Here is a 20,327-nt window from a genome sequence, read left to right on the forward strand (position 1 = left end):
GAGGGCATGTACTCTGCTAATATGTGCAAACAAAAATATTTATAAAGTTTCACTTCATGGGAAAAATTTGAAGTATGATTCTTTAAATGTATTCCTATGGGAACTTCAGTTTTGAACTATGCGAGTCATCAACAACAAATGAATTTCATTAAATGCACCACCCTGAAGGGTGACATGCATCTGGACAATCCTGTGTCCGAAGCTGGGCTTTGAGACCCCTTAACAGCATGGCCGTGGGCCACTTCCTTCACAGCTGAGTCTCATTACTTCCCTGTATAAAATGGAGCCTCCCTCGCCCGGCTGCAAGGACTGAAGGATGTGTGCTCTAAGTTTAGCCCAGTGGCTGGCACGTGCAGCAACCATTCAGTGGTGGCGTTTATAACCAGTGGTGGTGGGGACAACACATGTATTATGCTGGGTAAACTAGGGTTCCAAATGAGGAAGCGCCTGCTTTCTATGGAGTGTCTGACAGCTCCTAGCCAACAGGCTGGGCGTCCTTGCGATATCTGACTGCTGCTTCTCCCTGGTCCTCACCATGCCATCTGTCCTCTGCTCTAGCTGGAGCACGGCCCTGCCTGGGCATAGTCCTTGCCACACCTTCACATGTGAGGCCATAAGATTTCTCTTTACTCAAGCTTAGGCTGCTGTTCTGATTCGTTCCTAGACCCTTAAGTTGGAGGTACCTGGTAATGGGGAGAGAGAACAGAGACTTTCAAATCCCAGCTAAGCCATGTGGGTACTAAGTCTCCTCAAGCGAGCTGCTGTTCACCTTTCTGAGCCTCAGTTTCTTAATCTGTAAAGTGGGAACAATAATTTCTCCACTTTTCAGCATGTTCTAAGGGCAAAAGTAAAATTAAATTGTGTAGGTAAAGTGCTTGGCCCACAGTAGCTGTTCAGCACATTTCTCTTTGCCTGCCCTTGATGTGGTATTTGAAATCTCTTACTCATCAGCAGTGACCCCTGGACCTGTTATCATGTGTTGCCTGCTGATTCTTTCCCTTTGGAGCAGAGCTGCTCCAGAAATGGACATGGGAAATGAAAAGTGTTTTGGGAAAAACAAATTAGAGATGGAGCCATTGTGGGAATCACAGAGACCTTTAACAACTAATTGCTAATTCTAAAAAGGCCATGCAGACGTTTTTGAGTGTTTAGATTTTCTAAATGTCAGTGGGGTCCGGAAATATGCCTGGCGCCTTTAGAGAAAAGACTAGCCACCGAGCCAAAGCCTCTAAGACCACTTCTGGAATGCGTGGAGAAGTTGGGATAGGTGGGAGACAGGCCAACAGGAGACCATTTTCCCCGGGAGACAGAAGAAGGGTCTTCGGAAACCAGTGTCTGGGAGGAGTAGGTGGAACCTGGGAGAGGTCCTGAGCCAAGGCCAGAGGGAAGTCAGCTCCTCGCAGACAATGGATGCACACGGGAGGGGCTTTCCTGTGGGAACAGTGGGGTCGGGGGAGTCCATGGTATTTTTGGAGCGGTCAAGAAAAGAAAGGGAAGAGTTGCTCTGTAGTCCTCTATTTGTGAATTTGCCAGCCCTTCACCCACGCTTGTTCATCAAAAGTGGCAGGAGGGTGGTGGGAAGGCCTGGGGACGGGAGCCTCAGGCCCCTGAGTGACTGAGCCCCTTCTTCACTGGAGGATGCTCAGCCCCAGAGCAGATCCCGTGGCACTGAACCCCAGAGCCATGCAGGGTCCTTGCACCGAGGGAACTGCTCAGGGACCTGAGCTCAGGGCTGCTGCAGGGGCAGCGTCTGCCACGGGGTGAGAGGGACACAGTGGGGAAGGAATGTGTTTGGGGGGTGTATGGGAGTGTGTGTGAGGGAGGCCGTTCTCTGTGGTGGTGAGGTGGCTGTACGTGGAGGAGGTGGGTGCATGAGGGAAGAAGTGTATATGTGATGGGGGGCGGTGTGGGTGTGTACCAGAGGTGTGGAGAGGGTGGGGTTCTTGCGAGTGTGGAGGTGCAGGCAGGGATGGACGTGGGGGAGCAGCCCGGCAGGAGTTGGGGTCCTACGCTTATAGAAATGTCAGTGTGTGTGATGCAGGGGTGAGTGGGTGTATGGTCGCGCAGCCTGGCCCTTTGGACCTATTTACCCTGAAAAGGAAGAGAAAACAACGAGGGGAAAGGGGGGAAGTCACAAAACACATGAGTGTTATTAAGTCAACTGAGAGGAAAATATTCCTGAACAGATGAGCACAGCGAAGCTAATGAGACTTGATGTGGAACACATTTTCAATACACAGTATAGGAAGGACGAGAAATGTGTGTGGAGACAAGACAGAAAACACCAGGCTGCTGTGTTGCCTGTCAGGGGATGGCCAGGAAAAGGGCTGGGGCCGCAGAGAATGGGCCTCTCCGAGACATAGCCCCGGCAGCTGGCCCGAGAGTGCTCGCCTCTGCTGGGTGGCAGAGTCACAACCCTTGTTCTCTGGGTTTCCAGTGCAGGCCCCAGGAGAGACCTGAGTGTCACTCTGCCTCCCCTGGAAGTTTGTTCATCACTTTCCTTGCTTAGGAATGAGGCTGGGGGTGTAGGCCTGCTCGGGTCTGGAGGGGAGGGGAGGGGCGCCTATGAGCCAGGCTGCACCCTGCGTCCTGGCTCCTCTGGGAAGAGGGCCTCTTGGGGACCCGCTGTGGACTGTCTTGGGCCCACCCAAGGCAGGGAGGTGGGTTTCCTGAGGAGAGTCCACACTCAGACTGGAAAGGAAGACTGGTTACTATTCCAGAGGCTGTGGTCACCCCGGGAAAACTGTCAGGGGGATGGCCCCACAGAAGCAGGGTGCCAGGCTCTGTCCTGCAAAGCACTATGGTTTGAAGAAACCATCGAGGCCGCCTCTGAGGACCCCCAGGGGACACAGGGAGGAGCTCTTTCTCTAAGGGAACAAAAGGACTGCAGGACCCAGAGCTTGGATTGGCCTCCGTCAGGGGATGTAAGTAAGGCTCAGAGATCCAAAGGGGGAAGCAGCCAAGGGCAGTCAGGTATTTGGAGGCAGGGAGTTCATGGAGGTGGAGCCCCCTGGTGGGGTCCATGCCTCTGTGGAAGAGGCTAGAGAGCTGGCTGGCTCTTTCAGCCCGGTGAGGATGCAACAGGAAGTCAGCAGTCCAGCTCCCATCAGAACCCCAGCATGCTGGCACCCTGATTTGGGGCTTGCTGCATCCAGAACTGTGAGAAACCATTCTGCTGTTTGTAAGCTGCCCATGTGACCCTTTGGTATAGCAGCCCCATGGACTCCCTTAGATTCAGTCCCTTTGGTTGGAGCCCCTCCTCATAACCTTGGTCTTAATTTGGAATGTTCAGCCTTTGGACTGTCTTATTAAACAATGATACCAGCCTCAGGCCATTCACATCGTTCACAAATATGTCAGCTGTTCTCAGCCGTGCCCAGGGCTGAGTTGCACAATGGACCTGAGAGCCACCGTCTTCCAGGTCACCCTGGCCCGTCGGCACCTGCGCGGAGCACGCTTTGAGATGTTCTCCCCAGAGGATGCTCAGCCACGCGTCTGCATCTGGTCTGGATATCAGTCAGGATATCATGACTGGCTTGGTCAAAAGGCTTCCTCCAGTCAAGTAACACTGTTACGGCTTCCTGCCGGTCTGGGAGCCCCATTAACAAAGGAAATGAGGTTGGTTTGGCATGACTGGCTCTTGATTAACTCATGTTGGCTCAGCTAATCCCATTTTTTCCCCCTTCAAATTGCTCCTCATCAGCCTGTTAATAAATCTGTGAACAATAATTCAGCTTCACTCCCAATTGGGAGTGTGCAAATTAAGCACGCCTTCTCTTTGAATACTAAAATTAAATGGCTCTGGGCCTCCCTCCTGTTCTTTCAGGTGTGTCTTTTTTCCTTCCTATCCACTAAGAAACAGTTTTGATGACAAGATGAGCCAGGCAGTTCCTCTTTCCTTGGTCTGGTGGCAGTTCCTCAGGAGCAGGCGGGGGTGCAGGGGCGGGGGTGCAGGGGCGGGGGTGCAGGGGTGGGGGTGCAGGGGCGGGGGTGCAGGGGCGGGGTTGCAGGGGTGGGGGTGCAGGGGCGGGGGTGCAGGGGTGGGGGTGCAGGGGCGGGGGTGCAGGGGCGGGGGTGCACGGGCGGGGGTGCAGGGGCGGGGGTGCAGGGGCGGGGGTGCAGGGGCGGGGGTGGCAGGCTGGAGGCACGCCCTTTGTCTGCAGCATTACCCTGTACTTAGTGGACTGGCCCTCTCACACCGACCTCGCTGGTCACATGACCTTCTCAGCACAAGCAGGCCTTCCCCCATGGCCCCTTTAGTACCGGAAAGCTATGTGGGAAAGGGTGTCCAGCCTCCGTCTCAGCCTTGGAAACCCAGTCTTGAGAACAGAGCAAAGGAACCCTCTTCTTCCACTCCCCTAAGCTCACTCTTGTCCTGCATGGATGTGAATCCTTGCAAGCAACCCACTTGCCCTCAACTCCTTTATTATATCCATTCATTTTTAGTAACCAGCACCGATCTTACTTGTTTCTAGTTTCTGGACCCAGTTCCCAAGTCTTAAAACCCCAGGCAACAATGCCTGTCTCAAGAGTCCTGACATCTCTCTCATCTGTCTGAATTTCTCAAAGTTTCTGGCTTGAAACTTTGAATGAAAATTGATGTTATTGTGTAATCACCGTATCCCAGGTTTTGTTACTGTTGTTAGTTTTAATCTGAATAAGACTATTACAAAGTTGATGTTAGTATCTATATCTGTTTCAGAGATGAAGAGACTAAGGTTCTGAGAATTCCCATTTGAACCTGGTCTGTCTGATTTCAAAATGTGATTCCTTACACTGCTCAGGCATGTGACTCTGGCTGTCAACCCCAACTCTGTTTGTTTCTGCTGGTGCAGAAGAACATGTTCTCTTAGATTCCCAAAATGAAAGTCAGAAGGCAGGTGCCCATAGGAATTGTTGTCTAAAGGGGAGGCTTAGTCTAGTTGGAAAAGAACACGTGTTGTCACAGGGGCATGATGGATTGACAAGGAACCCAACCACTTCTGCTCTGCAAATAGGTCACTTTATAAATGACTTGGAGATCTCCATCATGAGTTTGGGACAGCCTGTTCCAGGCCTCCTGGTGGGTGTTGCCAGAGTTTCAAGAAGAACTGTTGAGTAGCTGAATTTAGGAGGATGAGGAAATAGGTCCTTCAGAGTGGAACATTCTGAATGAGGTTCCAGGAGCTTGCTGATAGCCCAGCGAGGCTTGGCACATTGGGTGTACTTCCAGGAAACTCTCCGGAAGCACCACTGCCTTTCTCTGTTGTACTCTTATGGGCTGCTTCTGAGGTCTTGCTAACCTCCTCCTCCTTTGGCCCTACTCACCCACCAGCAGTGCCCCCTTCTGAATGGGGAGGTAATGGGTAGCTCTCAAGGTGCTGCCCTCCTGTTTCCTGGCAAGAATTCTCTCTTTTCTCTACTAGAATGACAAGAAAGATTAGTCAAAGGAAAGCCCACTGCTGCCACGGCCTTCCTGTGTTGCTCAAACCTTCTAGCATCCTCTCATAGCCCCAGTGCTGGATTTTTGTGCAGAGATCCTTATTTAGACCCTTGGTAGCCTACTGCCTCAGCCTGGCCACACTTGGACTGTGTGTCCTTGACCAGTGAAGAGGCCAGACCTTAGTCTGCCCAGATCTGCCCATCTCTGTGGGTCCTGCTCTAGGAAGGCAGCCCTTCCTGTTACTGCGTCCCTTCTTTCCAAACTGGAGGAGCCGTTCAGAAATTAGAGCTGAAATTCTATGTATGTAAATTGTGGGATGAGTCAGAGGATTGACTGGCATGCAGCTGGGCTGGTACGGGGATGGCTGAAGGCGGGGAGAGGTCCCAGCCTGTTTCTAGTTAGCATCTCGCAGCCCTGTGATAACTGGCACAGCTAGATCTCTGGTATTTTATGGGAAGAAGAATGTGCTCTGATAAGCTTGAGCCTTCCAGAAGTGGGCCTCAGGGAAGATGGGAAATAGACTGACAGTCAGCTAATGAACACACCTCCCTCCTTCCCTTTCCCAGGCCCCTCAAGGCAGAGTCAGGCAGCCCCTGAGACTGTGGCTGGAATTGGTGGGCTTTTCTCTGACCTTATCACAGGATCTGATGGTAGGCAGGTCTGAGGAGGAGGAGGGCAATGAGGTTCTGTAAGTCAGTGGAGAGGACTGGGTGCCTGGCCTTTGCTGGCATGCCCGAGAAACAGAGAAAGGCTGCTCTTTCTTCTTCACATGGGCTGAGCTCCTGAATTCGCTCCAGGGAGGAGGAGGGGATGGGCTGCAGAAAGTTGAGGCCCCCATTTCTGCCAAAGGATCCTGGTACAATGTCTTTTCACTCCATCACTGTCTTGTTTTTAAGAGAAGAGCCTAATGTTTTAACTTCTAGAAGACTGTCCTCACCAGAGTGAGCTGGCCATGGCTGCCCACTGCAGGGAGGCCCAGACATGGGTTCTTGGAAGGCCCACATTCTGTCTTTGATGCAAATACCTTCTCCACAATAAGTCAGGAAGCAGTGGTCTCACCCACCACCACACCCTACTCTACCTGGGTCCAGGGCACCCTGCCCTCAGGACAGACAGCTGCCACTTCCCTTCCTGAGGGTGGTGCTTCCAGGTGGAGGAACTTCTCGTTCCCTTTCACCTGTGTCAGAGCCTGGTCAGGGTGGGTTGGCCCCATTTAGGGCTGGCATAAGGAAAAGAAAGTTTGTTGGGAGACCTTGAATCAATTTGGAGTGCAGAATAGTCCAAGAGGAACTCAATAGAGTTGGATTTCACTGGGGCCAATTGATTATTTTGGAAAATGAGCATGTTTAATAAAGGCAGTTTCTGACAGATAATCTAACATTCTAAAAATTAATGTAAAACAGTTAAAAGATCCCCAGAGAATTTTGCCCCCTGGACACTTCATTAGGTGAAATTTCCTGAGGATTTTTGTGGCCTTGGTGCACCGTGCAACATGCTATGTAAAGGCTTAATAAGCCAGTCAACATTTTTTTGAGCTTTGATCACTGTTAAATGGCTCACAGAAAAATAATTCTTCCAGCAACAATGTTCTAATGAATGTGACTTTAGTCAAATAATAAGAATCAGCAAAATTAAGAACAAGAACTCTCAAAAGACGCACTTTTTCTCTGGCCTTTGTTTCTCAGGCTCCTGCTCCCATACAGCCAGCCTGGCCTTGTGTATCTGCTGCACACCTGCCCTGGGCTGAGCAATCCTGTGCTCACAGCTGTGGATTGGACCAGCAACCCCTGCCTGCCTCTCACGTAGCACACAGCCTCATCTGTTTTACCATTCAAGTAGCTCTTGGCTGGGTCGATTCCTCTATTTACATATGAGTCTTGAACATTGGTTAATCTCCCCTTCATGATCAAGACCCTCTGGGTTCTCATTAGGATGTAATCCAGGCCCCTTCATGGGACACAGCAGCCCTCTAGGGCTGGCCAGGCCTCACCGTAGTGGTGTTTGCACACTGACTCCACTAAACCTCTGCGCTCTTCCCTTCTGTCTGTTCCTATTGAGTCTTCTCAGTGCAGAGCCCATGGCCTCCAGGAATCCTTCCCAAATCCTCTCCCCAGAGAGCCTGGGTTTGGCGCCTCCCCCACATGCTCGCTGGTACACTTTCCTTTCTAACTCAGTGCGTGTGAGTGTGCATGCTAGTTGCCTCAGTTGTGTCCGACTCTTTGTGACCCCATGGACTGTAGCCCGCCAGGCTCCTCTGTCCCTGGGATTCTTCAGGCAAGAATACTGGAGTGGGTTGCTGTGCCCTCCTCCAGGGAATATTCCCGACCCAGGGATCCTACCCACATCTCTTACGTCTCCTGCATTGGCAGATGGGTTCTTTACTGTTAGTGCTACCTGGCAGCCCAACTCAGTGGATACCAGGCTGTATTTTTTTATTGTGGTTAACTATACATAACATTGGAGAAGGCAATGGCACCCCACTCCAGTACTCTTGCCTGGAAAATCCCATGGACGGAGGAGCCTGGTGCGCTGCAGTCCATGGGGTTGCTAGGAGTCGAACACGACTGAGCGACTTCACTTTCATGCATTGGAGAAGGAAATGGCAACCCACTCCAGTGCTCTTGCCTGGAGAATCCCAGGGACGGAGGAGCCTGGTGGGCTGCCATCTATGGGGTCGCACAGTGTCGGACACGGCTGACACGACTTAGCAGCAGCAGCAGCAGCAGCAGCATACATAACATAAAATTTGCCATTTTAATGTGTCCAGTTCGGGGCATTAAACACTTTCATGCAGTTGTACAACCATTCTTACCATCCAACTCCAGAACGTTTGCATCTTTCCCAATGGAAACTGTGCTCCTTAAACACTAACTCCCTTTTCCTCCTCCTCCCAGCCCCTGTCTGGCAGCCACCATTCTGCTTTCTGTCTCTATGAATTTATCTATTCTAGGGTCCTCATGTAAATGGAATTATGCAGTATTTGTAGTTTTGTGTCAGGCTTCTTCAAGGGTCATTCATTTTGTAATGGAGCGTGTGTATAAGGCTCAGTATTATCCCATTGTATGTGTGTGTTACATTATGTTTATCCATTCATCCGTTGATGGACATTTGCGTCGTTTCCCCCTTTTGGCTATTGTGGATAATCTTGCTATGAACACTGGTGTGCAAATATCTGTTCAAGTCCCAGCTTTGATTTCTTTGCGGCAAATACCCAGAGTGGTATTTTGGTGAAATAGTATTTACCCAAAGTGTAAATGCTGGATAATATGGTAGTTCAATTTTTAACTTTTTGAAGAACTATACTATTTGCCACAGTGACTGCACTATTTTATATTCTCACCAGCAATGCCCAGCATTTGTTTTCTGTTTTTTCGAAGGGCGGCAAGTGGTATTTCAATGGGATTTTTATTTGACCAATATTTTGACGATATTGTGGTTGCTTCTTTGATGATGAGTGTCTGTCAGCAGTCAGAGGCTTCGGAATGGCAGCTCTTGGGCTTGTCTCAGTCACACCAGCAGAGGGCCTGCCCCCAGTCTCTCCTGACCAGGAAACTGAACAGCCAAGCCTGAGGCAGGCATCGTCCACTGAGGCTGACAGGCCTGGGCGTGGTCCCTCAGTGGCTGCATTGGGGACAGGGGCCATGCTTCCCTAGGTGGTCATTTGCCACCTAGCGCAAAAGGGAGGCCTGGTCCTGCCACCCCATAGCTGATGAGACAACACCAAGAGGGAGCTTTTGTCACACCTAGACAGGGACAGGCAGCTTAGCCAAGCATATTTGCAAGCATATTTGCATGGTTTTAGGGAACTCCAAACTTCGCTCATTTCCTCATACAAAATCTACTTGAAATTCATTTGAATCTTCTGAGAACAAATGCCCATTTGAGAACTTGGCGGCAGCTTTTTTAATTTATCAGTCCTTTAGACATGCGTCAGCTCAAAATTGGCAGAGGGCGGTGAGCAGGGCGTGTGTGCTGGCTGAGTGGCCACAGAGCTGCACCTGGCCAGCTGGGTTAGCAGGCGGCCCAGGTCAGGCGGCCTGCTCTGGCCTCATTCCTGAACCTGTCCAGATGGTCTTGAGAAGGGTAGTGGGGTCTTTTTTTGAAGACTAGCACAGCCCACCATGTGTAAATGCTCATCAGCTGGGGTGTCCCAGTGGCTGCCACATTGAGGGCCCAGAGTGAGCTGTGAGCTCTGCAGTGTGTGGCCCCATCCCTGGAATCCTCTGAGGTCTTTCAAAGTCAAGGTCACAGATGTAGGGAGTCAGATTCAGGACTAGGACCTAGGTCCCAGGCCCCCAATCCTGCCATTCCAACATCTATGGGTCTTGCCTGCCCATGGCCAGCTGGGTCTCCTCCTGGGGATGGGCATGAGTCTGCCAGCACTGCACCTCTGGTTCTGAGTGCTGGACATGGGGCAGTGTTGGTGACAGGGTTCCTGAGTGCAGTGAAGGGCTTTCCTCCTTCTCAGCAGGAGCATTTCACAGTTTTGTGCTTCCAGACTAAAGTGAGAGTCAGGCCTTGTAGCACCGCTGGGTCATACCAGCCTTCCTACAAGGGGGCCGCCACAGCCGTCAGCCATGCTGGCTGACCAGCGGGTCTGACTTTTCATGTGTGCTCCCTTCTGAAACTAGTGCCTTCTAGCCCTTTAGTGACCCACAGGAGCTGTCCCTATCTAGTCACATTATGGTCTCTGCCTAGAGGGAAATTGAAGCTCAGAGAGGGTCAGAAACTTGCTTAAGATCACACAGCTACCTAGGGCTAAAATCAATTTTTCTTTCTTTAAAAAAATGCCTTTATTGAGATGTGATTGACACGTAAAATGCTGTACATATTAATATATAAAACTTAATGAGTTAAAGCATACACCCATGAAATTGTCATCACCGTCAAAGCATATCCATCATGTCCCCAAGTTTCCTTTAATAATAATAATTATTATTGTGTGTGTGTGTGAAGAACACTTAAGATCTACCCTGTAAGGAAATGTTGAGTCTGCAATGTGGTATTGTTATCTATAGGCACTATGCCATCTAGCAGATCTCTAGAACTTCTCTGACAGAACTGAAACTTCTTCCTCTTCACCATCGCCTCCCCTTTCCCTTTCCCCTGGTCCCTGGCAACCACGATTCTCCTCTCTGCTTCTATGTATTTGACTAGTTTTGATTCCATGTATAGTGAGATCATACAGTATTTGTCTTTCTGTGTTTGGCTAATTTCACCAAAACCAATTTCTTCACTCCTTATACTCTGCTTGTTTTGTCTCTTTGTCTCGGATTTCAGCAGAACTCCCAGCAGCCAGCCCTTCCCGGGATACCTCTCTCTGGGAGGAGGTTCCCAGCCACCTACAGAGATCAGAGGGCTCATGTGTTTGAATGTAACCAGGGAGGAGCAGAGGAATCACCCCAGACCTGCCTCCCCCATCCCTGCAAAACCTGTGTTGGATCTTTTCAGAGCTGCCATTTCAGACTTGATTTCATTAAGGACTTTGAATCAGGCACACATGGGTTCAGATGCCAGCTCTGCCCCAAAGCAGCCACTTGGATGGGCCAGTAACCTCTAAGCAGGACACAAAGTACGTCACAGCCTTGGCAGTCTCTGCTTGTTCAGTAAATGAAAGTTTAAAAACTCTGGTGCTGGAATTTGGGTCTCTACAGTAGAGCATGTAAGTCAGAGAAAAGCCCAGCGCTCCACCAAGGAGAGGCCTCGGGGAAGATGGGTGTCAGAGAAACTTGGCCATGGTGTGATGCATACCTCTGTAGGCCCAGGGCAACAGCTCTGGAACCAAGAAATAAGAAGTGGGAACAATTGTTAAATTTTGGCTATATATTTTTTATGAAAAATATTTTTAATTGAGAAGTTTTTACTGTTGCTTTATTCCAAAAGCATCATGTGTTCCTTATAGAAAAATTAGAAAGTACACCGAGGCAAACACACGCACATGCAAAGATGCCACAATCTCGTCACCCTGGGACAGCCATGGTCTTCCAGTTTTTTCTGTGCATATTCAATCAGAGCACATACGTTTTATAAATTAGGGATCATATTCTTCTCCAAACTACTAGGTATTTCTTGAATCTACAAGATGTTATAGCTTCCTTCCCATGTTAGCAAAACTACATCCCTCTAAGAGTCTGTCTCCCACTTACCCTCGTGGTTGGACCACTCTACCCAAACCCCATACCCTGCACTGAAAGGCGGGATAATGGGTGGATGGAGGGACACTAACCAAAGGGGCTGGGCGCTGGCCTGGGTGCACAGAGCTTCCTTGCACGCAGCTACTGTCAGGCCTGGATGACCTTGACCAGACGACTTCTTGGCCCCCTTCGCTTTTACTGAGCAGGCCTCGCTGATTGATGAGGGGACCCCCAAGCCAGCAGTTTTCACACGTGTTCAACACAAACTCCAGTGAAGAGGAAGGGAGATGGGGAGGCCTGGCTGGATGAAGCATGTGTGTCTGGTGAGGAGGAGGGGAGATGAGATGAGGAGGGCAGACCCCTCCCCAGCCCCACAGCCCAGAGCAGCCCTGAGCTCAACAGCACCAGGCAGAGTCGAGGAGGATGGACAGATCTTGTCCACAACCCTCAAGTTTCCTCTCCACAGGACTCTGAGGTCCACCCAGCTCAGAGCTCTGTTCTCTCTGAAAGGACCAGAAATGAGAGTGAAGCTGAACCCCATGGAGCAGGATCAGGGATGTTAGTGGTTTCCATTGGCCTCTTCAAGGCTGAGAAAGAAGGCATCTCATGGAAAGGAGCCCTCAAGGCCTTGGAGAGCTGGCAGTGCTGTCTGTTTAGTGTGGGCCAAATTGGAAACAGCAGCATGGGAACGGCAGGCCAGCCTGGCCACGTCCCCAAAGCCATGGGCACTGGTGCCCGCAGGCCACACTGGGGCCTCTGGGGCCCTCATAGTAGGTGCAGCCTCACCCCCTATCTGGAACAGGAGGTTTGAACCAGTGGGTGTCAAAGTCCCTTTAGCATCCCAAATTCTTGATCCTTGGCCAGACTGGATAGCACGTTCAAGGCCTCTGGCAATAGGGCTCCCTACTGTGACCCAATGTGTGGCTTATCCAAGAGGGAGAATTCTGGGAGTCATGACCCCTGGGAGCCTTCCAGGCTGGAGGTGACACTGTCTTCTGGTGGGATAGAATGACCTCTGTCCTGCTAAAGAGAAAACACACCTTGGGGGCCTGAGCCTGAGGCTGCCCACAGGGGCACCGAAGGCCCACAAGCCTGGATGTTGATCTTGGCTCCCCATTTCCCCGCTGGATGGCCTTGCCTCCAGGGCAGAAGCTTCGTGTTACTAACACCACCCCCCTGCCAGTACCCAGAGAGGGGAAAGAATGGTCCCCCAGAAGAGGAAGATGCCTCTCCCACCCAATGAGGGCTAGGTCCCCTTAGAGCAGGAAGCCCGCCTCTCCCCTCCTCTCACTGTTGTTTCTAGAGCCACTCCAAGAAGGCCTGGGAGAAAGGCCGGGTTTAGAGGCTGCAGCAGGACACCAGGGTGGCGATGATGAGTGTGTGCTCTCTTGTTGCAGGGAACAGCAGCCACCTCCAGACCGAGCTCTGTCAGAAAGCCTGGCAGGGCCTGCCCCCCAGCAAGTGCCACGGCAGCCCCCAGGACTCTCGGAAGGAGACCAGCAGTATGTGGGGCCTGATGGTGATCGCCCAGCTACTGGCAGGCATCGGCACGGTGCCCATCCAGCCATTTGGGATCTCCTACGTGGATGACTTCTCGGAGCCCAACAACTCGCCCCTGTACATCTGTGAGTCAGGCTTGGAGAGGGCTTGGGGTGGGGGCGGGTCCTCACGTGGCACAGCCAAGGCATACAGAGGTCTGGGGACCTGACGCACCTTGTTTGAGTCCCAGCCCAGGCCCCAGCTTTTCACCAGCAGGACGGGGCTCACGGTCTCTGTGCGCTGGGGCCGTGGGAGTCCCCGAGAGGATCTGCATGACCCCTTGGTCCCGGGCCAGGAACGGGGCAGCTCCTTGACCAGCAGTACGTGGTCAAGTATCTGGTCAAGGTACTGGTCAAGAGCAGTACCGCTGCCTTCCAGACCAGGCACCGGCCAGCACACGTGTCTTCTGAGCCATCCACAGGACAAGTTGGCCTCATAGAAAAACATGCAAAATAGATAAAGTGAAAGTGACATCGCTCAGTCGTGTCCGACTCTGCGACCCCATGGACTGTAGCCCACCAGGCTCCTCCATCCATGGGATTTTCCAGGCAAGAGTACTGGAGCGGGCTGCCATTTCCTTCTCCAGGGGATCTTCCCGACCCAGGGATCGAACCCGGGTCTCCTACGTTGCAGACAGATGCTTTACCGTCTGAGCCACCAGGGAAGCCCAAAATAGAGAGCCGATGACCAACTTCTTCCCTTAGAACAAGCCACACTAAGCATCCTCAGAGCCCAGACCAGACAGGCCGCATCCAGAGGCTCTGTGGCCCACAAGCTCCCACCACGGCTGACACATCATACCTGCAAGGAGCCTTGCCCCCAGCCCACGCCTGGGTCTTCATCTGTAAATGCCCAGGAGGCTGCTTCTGTCCCAGCAAGCAGATCGCTCTGGAATCTAGCCAGAGGAGAAGCAGCTTGGGTTCTGCACATTCCAGGGTCTCGAGTGGCTCTGGCATTGTCTGTGGGAAATGCTACAGGTGTGGACTTGTCAGGCAGGGGACAGACTGGGGAATGTCCCGGGAACCCCTCAGTGAGGGAAAGAGCCGGTGCCCCGCTCAGTCCTCTGAGCCCCCTCAGCATCCTTTCTCTCTCCCCTCTCCAGCCATCCTGTTTGCCATCGCCGTGTTTGGACCAGCTTTCGGGTACCTGCTGGGCTCGGTCATGCTGCAGATCTTTGTAGACTATGGCAGGGTGGACACAGGTGAGTGTGTGCCAGGACTGCAGCCCCCAGCCAGTCAGGGCAAGGATGAAGCTGAACTTTAAATGCTTATGGCTCCCTCACCTCCCATTCCCTCCCTCCCACCTGTAGTCGTCAGCCAGCCTCAGATGGTGGAGAGCAGATAGCATGTACCTCCCCTCTCCAGGGCCAGGCTAAATGATGGAGCAGGGGTTGCCACTGAAGAAAACACACTTTCTTCCCTAAGAAAACATACTTTCTGCAGTGGGAAACCTTGAGACCTGGGCAGGGCCTCAGCTGTTGCCATCACAGCTGCCTTTTGAGGTCGTGGTGTTAAAAATAACTCTATAATTCTTTGATTCTAAGATGGTTTTGATTGTTTAAAATTTTTTGAGAAGACTTCTTTAAGGGAAAGGAAGAAGCAGTATCTGAAACATACACATGGATTATGACTCCCACCCAGAAGAGTGTAACAGTTTAACCATGTGGACACGGATAGCAGGGAACCTGTGTCTAATCCCGGTTCCACCTCTACTAGCTGAATTCTACCATCTCTACTGATCTTGGGCACAAACCTTCATCTTCCTATGCCTCAGTTCCTCATCTATAAAATGGGGCTAATGATAGTGAAATAAAATTGCTGTGAGCTATTAACAATGTGACATGGATTAAGCCTTTCTATCTCAGGATGAGAAAATACAATCCACAGACAAGAGCTCATATACTGAGTTAACCATTCAGGGAGCCGACCCCAGGATGAATCCTACAAGGGCATGTGGCTGTTGTAAGCCTGCCCGACACCCCCCAGCCTCCTGCAAGGCAGAGAGGGCCAGCACAGTAACAGGGCCAGGCAAAGTGCTTTGGCAGTTCCAAGGCCAGCAAAGCGCTTCTGCGTGAGGTGATGAGGGAGGGCCTCCCAGGGAGATGACGCATGTCTGCATCCCGTGTGAGTGGAAATTCCGCAGTTGGTGGTGGCTGGTGGCAGAGGCCTTCCCAGGTGGAGGAAGTTATCTGGACAAAGTCAAGACGGGGAATGCATGGGGAGTGTGTGGGTGGTAGGTAAATTCCCGCAGGCCTGATGTGGCTGGAAGGCAGGTCTGCCAGATCCTCAGAAATAACATCCCCACCCCAGTGCCCGGCACTCAGATCAGAGCCTGCCTGTCTCTCAAAGAATGTGGGCAATCATGCTGCCAGACACCACAGACTGCTGACCTTGGGACTGTCAGACCACAGTGTCATCCGCTCAGTGTCATCCACCTGTACTTAAATCAAAGGGCAAAGCTGGAGGAGCTGTCTGCTCAGGGTCAAGCCATGCTTGCCCTTCACTGGCACTTCCTGAGCTGGGTCCTAGCTCTTCATTACCCAAAGAGACTGGCACCTGAGCTCCCAGTCCACCAGGGACAGTGCCCAGCACAGTGTTCTCCCTCTTTTCCCTCCCTGCATGCCCATGTAGCTTCTTTACTTACAAAGAGAAACACAACAGCAGACCCTTGGACGTGGATGGGAGGCTGCACAGGAGAAAGCATCTGCTTACCCAGGACCCTACTCTGTTCATGGTGGGTTTTTGAGTTTCTAAGAATTGCGAGGCTTCCTTTTTTTAGGGGTTAACGAAAGTGGGAGGCAGAGCACTCAGTTATTAAGAGTGCAAGTTTGGAAACCACGAATAGACATGGGTTTGAAACTGGCCAATGAAATGGTGCTTGCAGGGCAAGGTTAACCTCGCTGATCCTCCCACAGGCCTCTGTTCTCTGGGAAGAGAGAGAGGATGTTGTCTTGACCAAGGTGCTAGTTCCCTTGATGAGTAAAGTGAGATCATGCATTCATCCAACAAATACTTGTGTCCTGTGCTTTCTCTTCAGCTTCTGTTAACTTGAGCCCTGGAGACCCCCGATGGATAGGAGCCTGGTGGTTGGGCCTGCTCATTTCCTCTGCCTGCTTGGTTGTCACCTCTTTCCCCTTCTTTTTCTTTCCTCGAGCAATACCCACAGGAATAGAGGTAAGCTTCTGAGAACCCACAGTTCCACCTATTATAAGAGTTTCCTAAAAGGAGGTACTGTGTCAGTCATTTAGTCCTGTCTGACTCTTTGCGACCCCATGGACTACAGCCTGCCAGGCTCCTCTGTCCATGGAATTTTCCAGGCAAGAATACTAGAGTGGTTTGCTATTTCCTTCTCCAGGGGATCTTCCTGACTAAGGGATTGAACCTGGGTCTCCCACATTGCAGGTAGATTCTTTACCATCTGAGCCACCAGGAGGTATGGAGGGGTAGATAATAAAGCTGAGACGTTTCAGCAAGTTAATTCTGGGTGAAATCTAATCAAGTTTCTTGATGCAGGACTTCTCAGAGGCTTTGAAAGGTGAGCGTGCTTGTGAATTTCCGAAAGGTGTGATCTCATCAGTGTTCCCTCACCATGGTAGCATCTCAGGGATTAGGAGGGCTCGAGAGAATATAGTCTGGGGAAAGTTCTGAGTTATCTAAAGTGAGATAAAGAATTAGGAGTCAATAAAAACTGAATATGTGACCTGGAGCAGTTGACTTTTGCATGTAGTAGGGCTGGTCATGTCTAATCCTAAAGGACTGAGTAAAAAAGACATTGCTAGTGCTGAAGAGTGTGCGATTGGGCTGAGAGTGGAGCATATTTTGAGCAGACTGACCTGCATGCATCTTCCAGTCATATCTATTGGGGAAAGAAATCAGGGAAGGATGAGATTGGAAAACAGTGGGGAGAAGTCTGAGTGGGGGCCTTGACGTTAGCCTGAAAGATCTGAAACTTGTTCTGATCTCATGAAGTTCTAAGTGACTGGCGCCCACTTCAGTGACAACTACATGAGGTTGTGGTTGGGGAGTCAGGAAGGAATGAAGGCTGGAGATGTGATGAGGCCAGTGGAGAGATGATACAGCTGAGGACCAGGGCCATGGCGGCCGGGCACCTGAGACAGGGCAGTATAGATGTCCTCGGACTTAGCCGTGAGCGGCTAAAGTTTGTGCCAAGGCTTAGAGCCAGAGGCTGAGCTGGACGTTCTGCAATAAGGTATGTGAGACTGGGTGAAATCTAGGCCCGGCCAGTGGGGAGGGCCAGGGATAGACGGCCTCAACTTGTCTTGAAGAAGAATTTCAAAGTGTGGCAGCACACCATCGTGATGCTGGAGTCGGACAAACCCGAGTCTGAATCTAGCTCTGCTACTTCTAAACTAGCTGAGAGATCTAGGCAAGTTTTCTTAAGTTTCCTCTACTTTAAAGTACTGGAGATGGAGACGTCCCTGGTGGTCCCATGGCTAAGAATGTGCTCTCAATGATTCCTGGTCTAGGAACTAAGATTCGACATGCCGCAATTAAGACCTGGCACAGCCAAATAAGTAAATAAAAGTAAATATTAAAGTACCGGAGATAAGATCACCTGTCTCAGGAGGAGGTTGTGAGGAATGGGACAATGTATGCAGAATGCTGAGCACGGGGCCCACCATGGAGGAAGCATGAAATAAATGGGAGCGCCTGCTCCTGGTAATGAGTCTGCTGGGGGCTCCTAACAGTGTCTGAGCTTGGGGGTCTTGCATCTGTTTAGTGGTTCAGAGCTGGGCCTCGGGCTGCAGCTGACAAGTTCAGAAGTGGAAGGCGAGTTCACTGAGGGGGGTTGCACAGAAAGTGCAGGCTAAGAGCCAGGTCAGAGCCTTGGACAGGATCCAACTTTGGGCCCAGAAGAAAGAAGGGACTCCACAGAGGAGACTGAAAGAGAGAGCTGGGCACGAGGTCATTATAGACCAGAGTGTGGCCCATAGCTCCTGGAACCTGAGGACAAGGAAGAAGTGTAGCCGTGACAGACAGACAAAGGCTGATGTTCACTCAGATGCCTCTTGGCATCAGCCAACACTTAGATGTAAAATAATATGCACAGATATGAAATCACATCTGGGTGGCCCTAGCGTGGATGCATTCTGGCCAGTGGCCGAAGCACCAGGCTCACTGACATGCATGTGGTGACTGCTTTGGACACCCTTCCACACACTTCCAGGGTAGCTGAGCACCACCCTGCCGTGAGCCACTAAGACCAGAAGGATCAAGGGCCTGGGAAAGATGACTGTAAGGAGCCTGTTAACATTCAAGGAAGCCGTTAATACTCACTCCCTTTGCTGCCTTCAGAGGACTCATCCCATGATGGATGAAGCAAGGAAGATGGAAGAGGCCAAGTCAAGAAGATCCCTGGTGGATTTCATTAAAAGTAACTGAGTGACCCGGCAGTCCTGGGTGGGCTGGCTTGGAGTGGGGGTGGTCTAGAGTCCCCTGGCCCATGTGGGGTTGGGTGTGGTGAGGGGCAGCAAGACCAACGCTGGCCCATCCCTTCATGAGAGGTTCTGCCAGCAGCCCTGCTGACTGCTGCTTTGCAGAGATCAGGAGGCCCAGAGTCAGGCAGAGGCAGCCCCACCCTCACGGTCTGGCCCGCGCCCTCCTCTCTCTTCCCTTCACGTGGATGCGGCTGTCCTGTGTAATCACCCGCCACCTGCTTTCTTCCAGGCCCCTCCTCATTTTATTTAGCCCGTGAGCATGTTGAGTGGATCCTGAGTGGCTGTGTGCCCCCAGCTGGCCTCTGAGCAGCTTGGGGCCTGGGTTTCTGTCCAGAGGAAGAGAGGGGAGCTGCTGGGGGCGCGGGGGGGGGGGGGGGGGGCTGGGGGGGCGGGCAGGCAGGGCAGCAGTCAGGCTTGCAGACCCCGGGGACCACTGCCTGGAGGTGCAGCCCTGACAGCAGTCTGTCCACAGGGTTCCCCCGCATCTTCCTGAGGCTCCTGATGAACCCACTCTTCATGCTGGTGGTCCTGGCCCAGTGCACCTTTTCCTCCGTCATTGCTGGCCTCTCTACCTTCCTCAACAAGTTCCTGGAGAAGCAGTACGGCGCCTCCGCAGCCTATGCCAACTTCCTCATCGGTGAGTCCCCAGGGCTGCCGCAGCCGGGCCTTCCGCCTGTTCCTCCAGGGAGGTGCACCGCCAGACCAGACAAGGGCAGGAGCCAGAGGGTTCTTGCCTAGGAGAAAGGATTTTAAGGACATTTTTCCTGGTTGGCAGTCCAGAATGTTCTTGGCCGATATCTTGGGCCCCTATCATTCCGGGCAGGAGTGGGTGGAGGTTGGGGGCTGCTTCCTGCCTGTCAGAGGGGCTGAAAGCCTGACCGTCTCCCAAAGGCCCTGACATCATCAGGGACAAGAGAGGAAAGAGCACGGATTGAGCTGGGGGCTAGGCAAGATGCTGCTGGGTGTTTTTCTTCTCCAAGGGCTTGAAGACATTGACCTGGATAAGGACTGGGGGGCCCAGTGATTCTCAAGCCCCTATACTTTAGGCTCCCCAGGAGAGCTTTAAGAAATACAGATGTCCAGGCCCCACCCTCGAGCAGTTAAAGCAGAGTCTTTGGTAGGGAGTGCCAGCATCCAGCACCTGTGTTTTTGGCAGCTGAGGTTTCAAAATACTGATGCAGTCCCACCAAGTACCCAAGGGAATGACAGGGGCCAATTCACTGGTGAACTTGACCATGTGGATGTGGCAGGGTGGTCAGGGCATGACCCCTGACCTCCTGTGTGGCTTTTGGCTGTGACTTCACCCTTCTAGCCTTTGGCCTCTGACTAGCACATCAAACAGGAAGCGCCACCAGTGCCTTGCTAACCCCATGTGGTTACAGTGCAATAAAGGGCCAGGTAATGAAAGGCTTAATAAGGACTTCCCAGGTGGCTCAGTGGGTAAAGAATCTGCCTGCAATGCAGGAGGTACAGGAGACTTGGGTTCAATTCCTGGGTCCAGAAGACCCCCTGGAGGAGGGCATGGCAACCCACTCCAGTATTATTGCCTGGAGAATACTATGGACAGAGGAGCCTGCCTACAGTCCACGGGATCACAAAGAATTGGATGCAGCTATGTACGCACAGAGGAGAAGGCAATGGCAACCCACTCCAGTACTCTTGCCTGGAAAATGCAATGGACGGAGGAGCCTGGTAGGCTGAAGTCCATGGGGTCGCTAAGAGTCAGCACGACTAAGCAGCTTCACTTTCACTTTTCACTTTCATGCACTGGAGA

At 51.8% G+C, this 20,327-nt stretch overlaps 1 protein-coding gene across 1 annotated transcript in view; it reads left to right on the forward strand.

The window, feature by feature from the left end:
* SLCO2A1 (solute carrier organic anion transporter family member 2A1) overlaps positions 1 to 20,327 on the forward strand; it is a 94,933-nt gene that overhangs the window by 57,419 nt on the left and 17,187 nt on the right. The window contains exons 4-8 of the mRNA XM_052636455.1: positions 12,954 to 13,181; positions 14,198 to 14,296; positions 16,132 to 16,268; positions 18,411 to 18,489; positions 19,026 to 19,190. Of these exons, the coding sequence (XP_052492415.1) occupies positions 12,954 to 13,181; positions 14,198 to 14,296; positions 16,132 to 16,268; positions 18,411 to 18,489; positions 19,026 to 19,190 (708 nt within the window). The remainder of the gene's footprint in view (positions 1 to 12,953; positions 13,182 to 14,197; positions 14,297 to 16,131; positions 16,269 to 18,410; positions 18,490 to 19,025; positions 19,191 to 20,327) is intronic.

Source organism: Budorcas taxicolor, chromosome 1, assembly GCF_023091745.1.
Source record: "Budorcas taxicolor isolate Tak-1 chromosome 1, Takin1.1, whole genome shotgun sequence".
Classification (NCBI taxonomy): domain Eukaryota; kingdom Metazoa; phylum Chordata; class Mammalia; order Artiodactyla; family Bovidae; genus Budorcas; species Budorcas taxicolor.